Source organism: Syngnathus floridae, chromosome 10, assembly GCF_059516105.1.
Source record: "Syngnathus floridae isolate MCC-2025c chromosome 10, RoL_Sflo_1.0, whole genome shotgun sequence".
Taxonomy (NCBI): Eukaryota; Metazoa; Chordata; class Actinopteri; order Syngnathiformes; family Syngnathidae; genus Syngnathus; species Syngnathus floridae.
Genome location: NC_142422.1, coordinates 6,985,062 through 6,999,282, shown reverse-complemented (window position 1 = coordinate 6,999,282; position 14,221 = coordinate 6,985,062). Strand labels below are relative to the sequence as shown.

The window sequence follows — 14,221 nt, the reverse complement described above, 5'->3', positions numbered from 1 at the left end:
TCACACACACAAAAAAGAAAACAGTCAACTACTAAAATGAAGCATGGGTTGTAGTATTAATGCTGCTTCCAGGATCTTTGTCTTCAGCTGCAAATGGAGCATTAGTCAACGTGTATAGTCCAGTATTTGGACTGTATTATGTACAGTCCAAATACTGCTAACCTTCTGTTTGAAAGCTACTAGCATTTCAAATGGTGGCAATTGTGTGTTGACTCCCAGCTAACATGAATTTGAATGTGATTGTCTCGTTCTGAACATAGTTCTATGCACACTGTTGCAAACACATTTCCACATTATTTTTTATTCATTTGTTTATTTATTTAACTATTACTTTTACTCCCCCTCTCTGAAAGCTCCTTTTTGAAGGAGGTCAGACAGATGGGTAAATGCCCATGAAGGTATACATGAATCCTAGTCTTTGACCGAGAGCCAGTGGAGTCTCTGTACTTGAAGGTTATGGAGGAACTTGTGAGTGAGGCTATAGAGGAGAGAGTTGCAACATTATAAACAGGAGGTGACAAATTGTTGACAAGGATGGAGGCGGTATGTGGGATGAGAGAGGGGCGGAGTCGATTGATGGAAGTATGCTGACCTGGTTTTATTGATATGAGAAGAGAATGATAGTGTGATGCTGAGCTGGATAGTAAATGCAATTTTTTTTGGTTTGTGAAATGGATTTAGCAATATGTAAAAACGTCTAGGCAGGTTAGACATAATTTTGATTATTAAATCAACAACACTAATAGGTTAGTACTTGGATAAGGCAGTATTTGCTGAGATGTGCTAAATGGTTTCTTTGAGTGTGTGTGTTTGTGCGTGCGTGCGTGTGTGTGTGCGTGTGCGCATATGGTCATCATAGTATATCTTGAGCAGTTCAGTTGTATAATCTGACAGCATTTCACCTCTATGTGTCATTTTGGGTGATATTGCTAAGGAGAGCAGCTTTTGCAGCCATTCCGCAGTACCACCCACTACTCTTAACAAAGACACAGAGGCACCCCGATGCAGCAAAACAGGGATAAGCACCATTTTTCCCAATCTAGATATGGCACATGGTAGCAATAAACTTGCACATCACAGTGTGATCCGAGACAATTCATCGTCTATGCCATCAAATCTAATGAACCACAATGAGACAGTTAGACCATGTCCTCACAGTCAATAGAGTGGGATATACTGACAATTCTCTATTTTCTCCTTCACACCCAATTTCACCCTTCACGGATTCACAGCCCCTTCATAGTAGACTATTTTTGGGGGAAGTGACAGCTTTTAATATCTAGGATTCCTTCACAACATTGTAGAAGGTAAATGGTGACAATATGCCTGCCAGAAAACACCATCCCTATTTTATCCATGTTGCATCGTTTCCCACAGTCATATGACATGACTGACGAGAGATAGGGGGAAAAAAATGAATGCATTATACATTCCTCATTCTCAAGAAAGAGACAGTCAGGAAATAGCACAATTGTTTAACAAACCGCCAACACAAAAATGGAATCAATACTCGATGCAGTATCATTGATTTGACATTAAAAATCTCTATTTTCATAACCAACACAGGTCGGGCATGAGGCGGAATCTCAATTCATACAGGGGCAGGATAGACTTTTTTTGTTGTATTTTCACAGACAGCTTCACCGTGTTTAAAACAGGCATTTTGCGCTGTTGTGGGTGTGAACACAAGTGACTTGAATAGCTGCCATTCGAAGCGGATGCTCTCACTCCCTAATCGCCACAAAAGATGCACAGTCATTGATGTGACGGAAGATGAAACTGATTTGCTGTTGTCTTTCCAGAAGGTCGGCGCACACAAACTGCATTTATAAGGAACTGCAAGTTGACCTCCACTAGCTTATAAAGTTGTCCAGGAAGGTCACAGATCTGTGAAGTGGGCACTTTTTGCATTACCTTCTGCTCGATCGTAGATATATGTGTGTTCCTCTCAGTGCAGTGCTGTACGTTGTGTATGAGAATAACATATCACCAACACACAAGGGGGACGGGGGGGTCAAATAAAAGCCTAACCAATAATGATGTGGACATCAATGCTTTGTTAGGCATTAATTTTGACATAACAGCAAAGGTATACTGCAGAAGGTGTTAGAGAACCAGAGCAAAACATTTACTTCAATTTTAATTATGCTTCTCATGCAGTGTGTTTAATGACCACCAGGAAAAAAAGGTCATTTCAAACTGAGGAAAAAGATACCATCGATAAATAAAAAAATAAAAAAATAAAAAAAAGGCAGAAAGCATTTAAACAAAGTGGGCTTTCTAACATGGGCTGTGTTTTACGATTCATTCTGTTAGCTTTGACATGTTAATGGTAAAATTTTATTTTTTAAAATGAAATTATACTGAAGTAGAATTTTTTTAGAGGCATCCCCTGGAGGCTACGACACCCTTAGCACTTATCTGTATTGCCTCACAGCCAAGCTGGCACTGGCTGCAGTTAAAACTTTTATCATGCTCACTGTCCTGTACAAACTCTGTACGTCCACATTTGCACGCCGTTTAAGCAAAAAGCAATTTTTAAATATAGAAGATGAAAGGGTTGAAATTGGGTAAATTTGTTAGTGTCCAAAACACAGAAACAATAAAAACATAATACATAGATACAGATAATGTGACTTACGGTACAATGAATTGCCAACGATGCTAAATGATGACAGCAATGTGTATTGTATATCAAATTACAGTCATGAATCTTTGTTAGTTGCAAAGATTATTACTGTGGTAAACAGCAAATATACAACCATTTTTATTTCTACAGCCCCTCTTCCTTTTGCATTCACACAAATACATACATACAGTCTTCGAGTCTGCCTGCAAACAGGCTGTGGCAAGCATCAGGCTGTCATCAGTCTTCAATTTATTTCTACCCACACTGTACCCATGGTACCAAGGACCATACTATACCTTGCTGCCCGCGCATTTACGCTCAACTAAATGCACATATCAGCGCTACACTTTTCCTCAGTCAGCCACCCACCCACCTTCAGTCAACAGGGACCAGCTCTTGGTTTCAACTTCCAGTGTGACAATTCCACATGCAGTACTATAGACAATCACTCAGTGAAACAACGAACTAAAATTAATTCAAGGGGACGTATTAAGGAAAATTAACTTGTATGCAAATGGTTTTGTCTCTGAGGTCCCAAAACACTCATCAAGTGTGAAATTACACAACAAGGAACCATTTTTCCAACAATCTATTTGCTAAAATATGTCAGTGATAGACTCCTATATTTTCTAATTAACATATACAGTCCAGTGCAGTACAGTACCACCCCCACACCAAGGCAGTTGTTAGCTGATATAAAATGTCATTTTCAGCCATTAAGCAAAGTACAAGGAAACACAATCATGTCAAACTTCATGCACACACACAAATATGTACACAAATCAACAAGTGTTAAAGCCTATTCACTTTGTTTTCTTCATGCTCACTATGGGGTCGAGCGCAGGGATGACAACGTTCTGGTGCCAGCTTGCCAACGAAATGGTTGCTTAGTGATCGCCGTGGAGGCTTTTCCAGCTGGTTGGTGTATTGGGTTTTAGCACGCTGAAATCACTCACTAACTACTGGATGCGCCATCTGACATCACAGCAGCACTGCTCCAAAGCTGAATTCTTTGGAACATATCACCAGCAAAAAGTGAGTTAAGGGTACCATCATCTTCGTCCAGGCCTGTTTTATGAGTTTACCTTTTAAAATATGATCATTTTAAAATGACTGACTGACTTTCATTGGTTAATTTTCATAGAAGTTTTATTTATTATTACATCAGATTCAAGTTATTTCTGTGACCACTGTGGCTTTTTCTTTCATTAACTGAGGGGCACCAACCATTTTGTCCATGTGTGTATGTATATAAATGTATCATACATAAATAAAGAAATATCAAAGGAAAGGATGCACATTATTCGTTGAATACACATTCAATGGACTAAAGTACTTCCCCATGCCAAGCCTGCTAAAGAAAACATCTTTCAACAGCAGATGCTCTACCAAATTAGTGGTCATTAACGCCGAAAGGGACAAAGACACTGCTACACAAACAGAACAGAGGAAAATTGATTTTTCGCTCTTCACATTTTGTCTCAGATGGAGTTCGGCAATCTGGCAGGTACATGTGATGTGCAGGACATCCTTAACCCATTTGACCAGTTGTATTAACGGATACAACTAAAAATGGCTATACGGCGGAGTCAAAGGTCGGAACGTCTGGCTAACTGTTAAAACACTGATTTAAAGTCTTAACGCAGGCCCTTTAGTGTGGATTTTTCATGTTCTCCTAGTTTTCTTTGGGTTCTCCAGTTTCCTTCCACATTCACGTCAGATTAATTGGAGACTGTAAATGACCCATTGGTGTGAATGTGTTTATGATTTAATTTTTTTGTCCAACAGTCCAGGGTGAACCTCGCCTCTCGAGTTTCAAGTCAGTTTACCTGCAATAATGTGGACAAATGTTATAGAAAAGTGATGGATACATAGAATCTTCTTCATATAAGTCTATTGAATATTTATGCTTTAGCTAATTCAATAATAAAAGTCAGTTTTATTTACAGGTGCCTCTCGGGCCATAAAACTAAATAAACAGGAAAAAATATAATAAACACCAATAGTATAAGCAATACATACGTAAATATGAAAATATAGAAGAGAACAAGTGAATGTGAGTAAAGCAAAGCGCTATAATCGGATTAATTTAGGTACCGTATGCTTTGAGTCTGTATAACAAAATAACAAATGAATCATATTATGGAGATTGGCGATAGGCTCGTAACCTAATGATGGTCAAACAAACGACAGCAGGATGGGATCTAGAGCTGCAGTCGTAAAGACGTGAGGTGACAAGACTATGGAGCAGAAGAGCAGCAGTATGGGGGAGTGAGGGGAGGGCGGAGGTGAGTAACGGACTGTGTGATGTTATGCATGTGGGCTTAAGAAGAGTGTGAGGATGACTCAACGTGATAGAGAACTAAGAATTTGTTAAATGTGGTGGGGAGATTGTCACTTTTACAAAAATTGCTTTTGTGGTTTTGGTGGATTACATTGCACCAAAAAACTCACTCAGTCACTCACTCAGACTGTTCACCACAAATGACAAAGAAAAAGGGCAGCTCTCTCAAGAGGTACTGTACATATGCACCAACGACAGTTATCAGTACTCTTCCGGACTGAGCTTCTGCTGCCCAAAAGCTATTGCTGCTTGAGGTTTAACTTTATATTAACCATTTAAGAATAAGTGAATGGACAAATGGCAGCTATTTACTGTACATAATCTCTGGGTAAATAAGAAGGTAGGTTTCTGTGGTCTCACACTGAATGCTGAATACTGTACGTAAGCAAACCATCTGCTTCATCAGCTATCCTGAGGCAATCATCATTTTGTCAGACAGCCAATTTTCTCATTTTGTCATTTATAGAACAGGTGGTGGATGGAGACGATCACAAGGAAACTGGATGTGCCTTGTAATAAAGTCTCAAAGAATCAATACCAATAAATCATCTCTTAGCGTGAACAAAAAAACATACACACAACCAACTTGTTAAGTATCTTGCATGAAATAAAACATACATTATCAGCAAACAGAAACATCTATTTCTTTATTGCCCAATACAAATTCCTTATGATAAGTAAATCTACCACTGTGTACTAGTACTTAAAAATCACTGCAGGGAAATAGCATGTTTGATGAAAACACATTTTAAAAAAATGCTTGTTCTGTCCCGTTCTGTTTATTATTAAGCAGCCATGTGAAGTTGAGAGATAAACATAAGTATTTCTACAGAAATACAAACCTCACACAATGTGGTTTTAATGCAGTATCTAATGCCTACATGAAGTATTATAATAATATAAATAATAATAATAATACGATTCACTAAGCGGCTTTCAAGTGAGCCCAAGGACGCTACTAAGATCAATCCATCACTGTCGTTTAAGATTGATTACAACTGCTGTATTCATTTTTTTTTTTTTTAATTCATTCTGAAATATTTAAGTGAAGCCTGGCTAGAGTTTCAAATGTGTGTTAAGTTACTGGGTGGTCAAGAGCACACTTCACAGACTCCATCAAATGGTCGAAAGCGGCTTGATTGTTAACATGACTTCACGCCCATTTATCTGCTACTCGGTAGGTGTTTCAGTTCCTTTGCAGAGAGGGAGTGAAGGAGGCTTGAGGCAAATCTATTAACTCTTCAGCTGTTGAGCCCACTAAGACCAAATAGATCCAGCTGGATGGAGCCTGATCCCAAACACATACGTATATCTATCCTCATTAAGCCCTGTCCACCCCTTCCAAGTTTCCCTCTGAACTTTTGTCAGCCTCTTCACTCTCTTTTATTTTCCTCTGCTGCGCCATCCCTAACATCTTGATACCTATTGTCTTTCCATTCATCATTCACATCCATAAACATTTTTATCCCAGCCTTTGCCAGCCCATTTCCACACTGAATCCATTACACCTTCCCCAGCCACTCTTTATCTCTTTGCAACAATTGAATCTACCCAAACATCCATTCTGCCAGATATTCACAGACAGTTTGCTTCCCCGTTCAAGTGCATCATATGGTTCCTGATCCTTTTTGAACCTCGCATTCCTCATAGTCAGAGAGTTATTTCCCAGTGGATGAAAAAACGAGGAGGAAGCTATTATGTGGTTATGATACTTTCTATGCATGGACCAACATTGAATAAAATATCCATCTATTTTGTAAACCGCTTCCCCGATGCATGTTTCCAAGAAGCTGTGGCCTATCCCAGGTGAATGGCAAAATGTGGACGACACCCAGGACTGGTGGGCAGTCAATCACAAGGAACATATGGAGACAGACAACCACCCAAACTCACATGCACACCGTCGTCACTACGTGGAAAGTGGGAACTGCCCGCATGGAAGCCAGGCGCGTGAATCGATACACCGTCAGTGACACAGGATGGATCTTTTTTCAAACATATTCAAGCACAAACCTTGCTGTCGAACAATTTTTCACAATGAAAGAAAAATAGAAAAACAGCAGGGGATAGAAAATTAGCTGCTCAGGAGACAGACATGCGAACCAGAAAAATGTAACAACACAAAAAAAATAAGGAGATGGAGAGCTGGGACTCAACCCTCAGGCAATATTGCTGAACACAGCCAGGATAGGGTTGTCAAGCTACATCCTGTCTGGTAAAGGCAGGCAAGATCAAGTAGCTGGCAATTACACTTCAATCCGCAGACCCTTATGCTATTCTATTTTCTAGTTCCCCTTCTATTGTCCTCTCTTGTCTTTGTTTACATCACCAGTGCCCCCCCCCCCCCCCCCCCCATCTCAACCCCTCCCACCCCCAAACACTGAACTATCCGATATCAGCCTTTTATTCTCCGACATGTCTACCGGCCTCCCAGAAGCTGATTGAGTGTCCCTCCTTGGACGGAATAGGCGAAAAACACAGGGTTGACCTTGCAAGGTCACAGAGCTCTCTCTTACCAGATGAAATTGTAAACCATGCATAAGGGATTTTCGGTCCCTCCTTCTCCTTCCTGCATATCCTAATTCCCTCCAGCTGCCCAAATCAATGTGATAGAATTACAGACACAACATTTACAAATCACACACATCCTTCCTCTTTGCTTGATTGTGTGACATAGCTTGCATATTGTGCATAAATACTGTGTGACTGTCCTCATTGTGACGATAGAAACGTTATTGAAATATCAGTAAGGTTGTACTCACCATTTATGTTGGTGTTTCTCCCACTTTCTCTTATTTTGGGCGAACAGTTATCCAGGTAAACTCCATTGTAGTAACAGCTGTTGCTTTCACTGTGTTTTGGTGCTGGGTGCCAGCAGGAACATGGCATCTGCATGATGCCGCATGGCCTGCTTGATGTGCTGGAGGCCAGACAGTCCTCTAGCCACTGGCATAGCATCTGGCACGCTGCCATGCTGGGGTTACGTTTTCCAACAACAAGGTACTCGACTTTGAAATCGCCACTGTCACTTGGAGTGGATGCGCCTTTCTGACGAGGACCATTTCTCATGTGAACAAACTGCTTGCCAGCCTCAAGGAAGGCCATTGGGGCAGACGTGTCGCACAGTCTCACTACTTCGTCAAAGCTGTCCATTCCTAGGTAGGTGTGTGTGGTCTCCAGGAAGGAGTCATATTGGAAAATACGAAGCTGGAACGGAGTGCAGTCCTGGGTAGGTTTTGTTATCTTGATGAAGATGGTGTAGTACCGTGGATCAGGATTCTGCAGGGTCCAGGAGCAAGGCATAGTGGGGAATACTGATGATGACAGGAAGAAGCCAAAAAAACGGCTTTGTACCAATGTAGAACAGGGGTTTGATTCTGAGCTTGAAGGGGATGCGTGGCACCACTCCCCCATCAATAAGACAGCAACAAAATATTTGATCACCACTCGAAGTGGACAATTAGCAAACTGAAAAGCAGTGCTCCACATTGTTTTAGATGAACAGAATGATATTGCAGATTAGACTCTGAGTTTTGGGGAATTGTAGAGCAAGGAGGGTTAAGTGATGGGGAAAATGTGAAGACAGCTTGCTCTCAAAGATCCATAAATTGGCAGATGGCTTCAATTGTTGACCCAGAGTTTCCCAGAAACCTGTGCAATAAAAGAAACAACATATGAATGAAACTTCATTTAGTAACATAAGTTCACGTACTTTTTTTTTTTTTTATATTCATTAGGTATAAATAATGCTAAAATGGCTTGTAGACACCCTCAAATGGTTGCCAGCCAATAGCAGGGCAAATATAGACAAACAACAATTCACATGCACATTCCCACCTAAGGACAATTTAGAATATTTAATTCACCTACCATGCATTTAATGCGGGAAATCGGAGTACCCCTAGAAAACCAACGCAGGCATCAGGAGATTATGCAAACTACACAGAAAGGCCAGAGTCGGACTCAAACCCTGAACCTGTGAGCTGTGAAGCAGACGTGCTTACCAGTCAACTACCGTGCTGCCTATGTTAATGTAATTGTTGTCATCTCCATTTGCTGCCAGAAATGTCACATTTTTCCACTTGAGACTACATCTCTTTTTATTTTGTATTGGAGATCAGAGATCATATATAAAGCGCTGAAGGTGTTATCACAATGTTGATAAAAGAAAAGTACATTAAAAATACATAAACAAGGTTTTCGCATTCTTAAATAGCAATGGAAATTAGTTTCAGGATGAGGTTATGTTGATGTTGGTGGCAACAGTTCGTGACGGCAGTATGAATTTAAAGTTTGGCTCCAACCACTCGACTTCTGCCAGGCACAACTTTGAAATAAAAGTGTACCAAATCATTGATGTTTAAATAATACCGTGTTTTGAAGGAAGTTATTTTGAAGTTGGCCTTCTAACAACATTGGCACCGTATTACCGTCATGCATAGCATGAACAATCGTTGCAACGGCTGGCATGACTTCCATATGGTGCACACCAATTAAGCAGGTAGCTAAGGCAAAAAAACTTCCTCAAGCATTTTGTTTAATCAAAGTACTGAAATTACTCTACGACTCATTTCACCCCTAGAATTTGCTTAGCATTACTAAAATGATAGGGATGTATTTTAGAGTGGTGGGAGGTAATTAAAATATATTTAATCTCAAATAAAGGCTTTGTATGTAATTCATCTCATCTTAATACTGCTATTTAACTCGAACAAAACAAACATCTGTCCATCTATTTTCTATTCCATCTTCATTAGAGTTGCAGAGCAAATTCCAGTAAACTTTAGACGCGCTCCATCCTAGCCCCCTCCCTCTCCGTTTATGTCTGTTACATCTGTTTGTCAGTCTGTCCATCCGTCTGACTATCTGTCTGTCTCTCTCACTCTCTCTTTCGAACTTCGTTCACTGTTGGGAAATATGTTATATATTATCATTAGATTCTATGTTGCTAATGGAAGGTCTTTGCTGTGTATGGCATTTTGATCTTGTGCCCAGGGAATTTCCAACCGATATAGAATGGCCTGATGAAGACAACGCTGATAAATGTTGATGAACCCAACATTCACCCCTAAAAGGAGCCCTGCACAGCAAATACAAGTCTACAAATACAGCAGCACCAATAATTAAAATTTCAAATGGTATCAAAAATGGTTGTCAGGTTCGCTGTAAATCATTTTAACACATTTCACTTTTCATCAAGTCTAATTCAAATACAAATTAATAATTCATATGAATTCATATGAATTCCAGAAGGTCATTTAAGAGAACTTAAACTTAACTTTCTAAACATTGAACTGAGAAAGCTATTTAAATGTATTTACTTTCTAACTATAATATAACATAACATAACATAACATAACATAACATAACATAACATAACATAACATAACATAACATAATACATATGATATACAGTATAACTAACAAATATAGTGGCTAACGTCTAGGCACCAGTTGGTAATTGGTAACAATATGATAAATATTCGATTAATCCAACACAAGATGAACTTGCTGTCAATATACACGTACGCAGTTCCTTAGACATGTTTGAAGTCAAAGTGGAAGATGATATTCTGCAGCGCTCTTCTGCAGAAAAGCATGCTGAATCAGTATCAGAATTATTCTTTCCTTCAAGTCCAATAGCCACCAATTAGAAGAATTAAGATGCTGCATTAGCCAGAAGCATAGTCGCACCAATCCGTGTAAACATGCCAATCAAGATTGCTCTATGAGCAAATCTAACAATGGCCCAATCACAAACATCCAACTGTTCTTTAATCTAATATGCATAAGATTAGACAAACAGACCAAAGTATTACTGATAAGAAAATGATAGTCACATGGAATATCACATCTCACCAATGATGGGTAAAACAGTTATTTGACTGTAATGAATCGCGCAAATCAGTTCATTAAAAAGATTTGGGGTCAAAACATTTGTTGAAGTGCTTCATGATTCAGCCACTTTATCGAATGAACTTTACCAACATGTAAAATATGTAGTACTGACTGTTTTGTTTTTTTAACCATATTTTTATCAAATTACCTCTGAAACAAAATTGCTTTTAAAATGTCAGCACAGTTATACGTGGTCCCAGAAAAACTCCCTGGAAGTTTTATATAATCCATGTGTTCTTCTGGCAGTAATTCATGATAACTGCCAAATTTTTGTAACCAAAATTGCTCAAAATAATCCTGAGCCAGAGCCCACAGTTGGTTTTGCAGCGGGTCGTTTAATCCATGCGATTGTGACTGCAGCAAGTTATTAATGGTGGCTGCCATGTCGCAGGCAACACAGTTTGCTTCACAGTCAGGGCTTGAATTTTCATTCGAACATTTCTGTGTGGAGTGCATGTTCATGCTTGCATGTTGTTGTTTTTTTGCTGTGTTTGTAATTTGTGCACTTGTGATATTAAACGAGGTAAGAACAAGACAAATTTTATTTATACTAGTACAAGTTTTGGAAGTGTTCAAACTAAAATAATATATTATATTATATTATATTATATTATATTATATTATATTATATTATATTATATTATATTATATTATATTATATTATATGTTTAGTTACTTCATTAATATTCATGGATTATAATAACCCTGTCTGGGCTGATCTACCTACCATTCTAATTAAAAATCTTAATCAAGCAACAAAGCTGAAAAGGTAAAGCCCAATAAATCCAGCGACTAATCAATTGCAATTGTAATTACATCCACAAGGGTTCGAAAGTTGTAACCTCAGATTACAACATTTCCACAAACAAGATGTTCTGAATTTATACTAATGGGCCCATGACCGTAACAAACTGAGTGATTTTGCCTTGAGTATGGCTGCTGTAATGGTAGCGCTCATCCCACAGTTAGAAAAAGAAGAGCAAGATTAGCGCTTTGATGCGTGAGCCTGTGGGCATGCTTGGGTCTTATCTCTCCTCCCTTATACCATAAGGCTCAGTGGGGATGTTACTGATGGCAATGATGGTCCTTTTTTTTTTTCCACCACGCTACCATAAGTCTCAGTATAATGGCTGCTTTGTTCTAACCGTAATCACATTAATATGAAAGGCAATTGCTCTGGATACCAAATCAAATCAACTTAGATCATATTCTGATTAAATGAGTTAATTGGGAAAGCTATGTGTCTGCACTATTGGAAGAGGATTACAATTGTGGTGAAACGTATCACATTAAATTGTAATTCTACCATACAATAGCACGATGGCTTTTTCTTCACACTTTTTCTCAACATGTGGATATGGTTGCTGACAGTTTTTACGTTTCTTCATTTATTAAATTCAGCACTGTACTTTACCAGCTATGCAGCTGCTTCATTTCGTCAGCATTCTATACCAGTAATTTTTACAGCAGCTATATCTGATTATTAATCCGCTATGTACAATATAGGGTACCAAATAACTTTTGCAGGGATTTGAGTAATTCATAAAGTTCAATTCATAACGTCATTGCACTTGACTGAATTACCGTAATATCTGGACTATAAATCGCTACGTTTTGCTTTGCTTATAGTTCGGTGCGGCTTATCGATGTTTTTTTTTTAAATTATTTTTATGATATTGCAAAAGTATCTTTTTTGGTAATACAGGTAATAGAATTGAGGACATTTCATTTAAAACACCTGTGTCTTACAGTCCGGTAGCTGCCTTGACTAACTAGTGTATACACAGTGCAGGTTCCCCTACATTTCCCCTCGACCGTGTGTCAAAGATGAAGAACAGAAGAAAAATATGTCCGATGATGAAAAGGGAAGAGGAAACCACATAGCCTACAACTGAAAGTGACATCATGATTATCAGAAAGGTTGATGTACTGGCAGTAAGGTTCGAAACTTAGGATCAGGGTTCAAATTATTTATTGTAGATAGAAAAAGAAATGGAGAGGGGTATTCCTAAAGGAAGAGTTTAACAATGTCCTGAAGGGGAAAAGATTGTCTGATCGAGCAGTGAGGTTGAAGCCCGGAACCGACAGCTTTATGTTTAATGTTATTAATGGTTATGCCCCACAGGTAAGATGTGGGCTTGAGGAAAAACAGACATTCTGGAAGGAGCCAGTCAGATGAGTTCAGAGCCTTACAGGCAGAGTAGTGATTGGGGAAGATTTTAATGGACATGTATCGGTGGAGGAAACACGGGTGACAAAGATTTGCTTTGGTGGTAGACTTTGCCAAAAGGATGGAAATGTCTGTAGTGGAGATTTTCTTCCAGATCACCCAGGACCATAAGATGATCTGGTAGAAGCACACATGTTGACTAAATTGTGCAGACAATGCAATCAGAAAGAGATCAGTGACGGCACGGTAGTGGTAACCACACAGAACCATATTGCAGTGCCGTTTTGAGAGAGGGGGTAAGACAGGCTCTTGCGCAGCAGGGGCTTCCAAACGATTGGATCATTACAGCCAAGGTAATTAGAGAGAGACAGGATAGTACGTGGTATGTTTTATGGTAGGGAGAAAGTGACTTGGTGGTTGGACCAGGAAGTACCAGGAGACGAGAATGCAGAGACTGACATAATGCAAAGGTATATATGTGTCAAAAGCCAAACTACATTGTACAATATATGATGACTTGTAGTCTAGATTGGGCAGGAGGAGAGAAAGATCTGAAAGCTTTATGGGAAGGATGTGCAGCAGGTTAGAGTTATTAAGGATGGAAATGGAAATAGACAGAGAAGGTCAGATGGAGCTTTTTATCAATTTACCAAGTGGTGTCCCAGTATTAAAGCCGGACTGTGAGAACAAGGAAGTACTGACTTGCAGTGTTTTTTGATCATCATTCAGCTGGTGTGTGCGTGTGTGTGTGAACGTCCATGTTGAAGGGTCCCATTGAGACAGACTATCCGCCTTTCCTGTCATTGCCATGCAAAGGGGGACCAGCTTCCTACACTCGGCCTTGACGGCTAAAATATTTTCCACTCTTTTTATTGGAGACATCCAGCCAGACTGAGACCACCCGGGCACTGCAACTCTAACTATATTCTTTAAATGAAAACATTCTACTTTCTTGTCCCCTCTTCTCATTGAACCTCTTTGTGAGCTTTCTAACTGTGTTGGCTTGGAACACTAGTCTTGTCGATAAAAGTCACTTTGAGTGACATATTTTAATCCTTTCCCATTGTAATGATATTTGCTCTCCCCTCTGTGTGTCATCCACTATCAAAATGTCACAGGCAGATTTACAAGTGCATCAGCTGCCAAACAAAGCTTATTTTAGTCTGGGCTTGAAGGCAGG

General features: G+C 39.3%; 1 protein-coding gene across 5 annotated transcripts in view; it reads right to left on the bottom strand.

The window, feature by feature from the left end:
• Positions 1-14,221, bottom strand: part of adgrb1a (adhesion G protein-coupled receptor B1a) — a 73,004-nt gene that overhangs the window by 50,144 nt on the left and 8,639 nt on the right. For all 5 annotated transcript variants that reach the window (XM_088387317.1, XM_088387319.1, XM_088387320.1 and 2 more), the window contains exon 2: positions 7,736-8,624. In XM_088387317.1, the coding sequence (XP_088243443.1) occupies positions 7,736-8,462 (727 nt within the window). In that variant the 5' untranslated portion in view covers positions 8,463-8,624. The remainder of the gene's footprint in view (positions 1-7,735; positions 8,625-14,221) is intronic.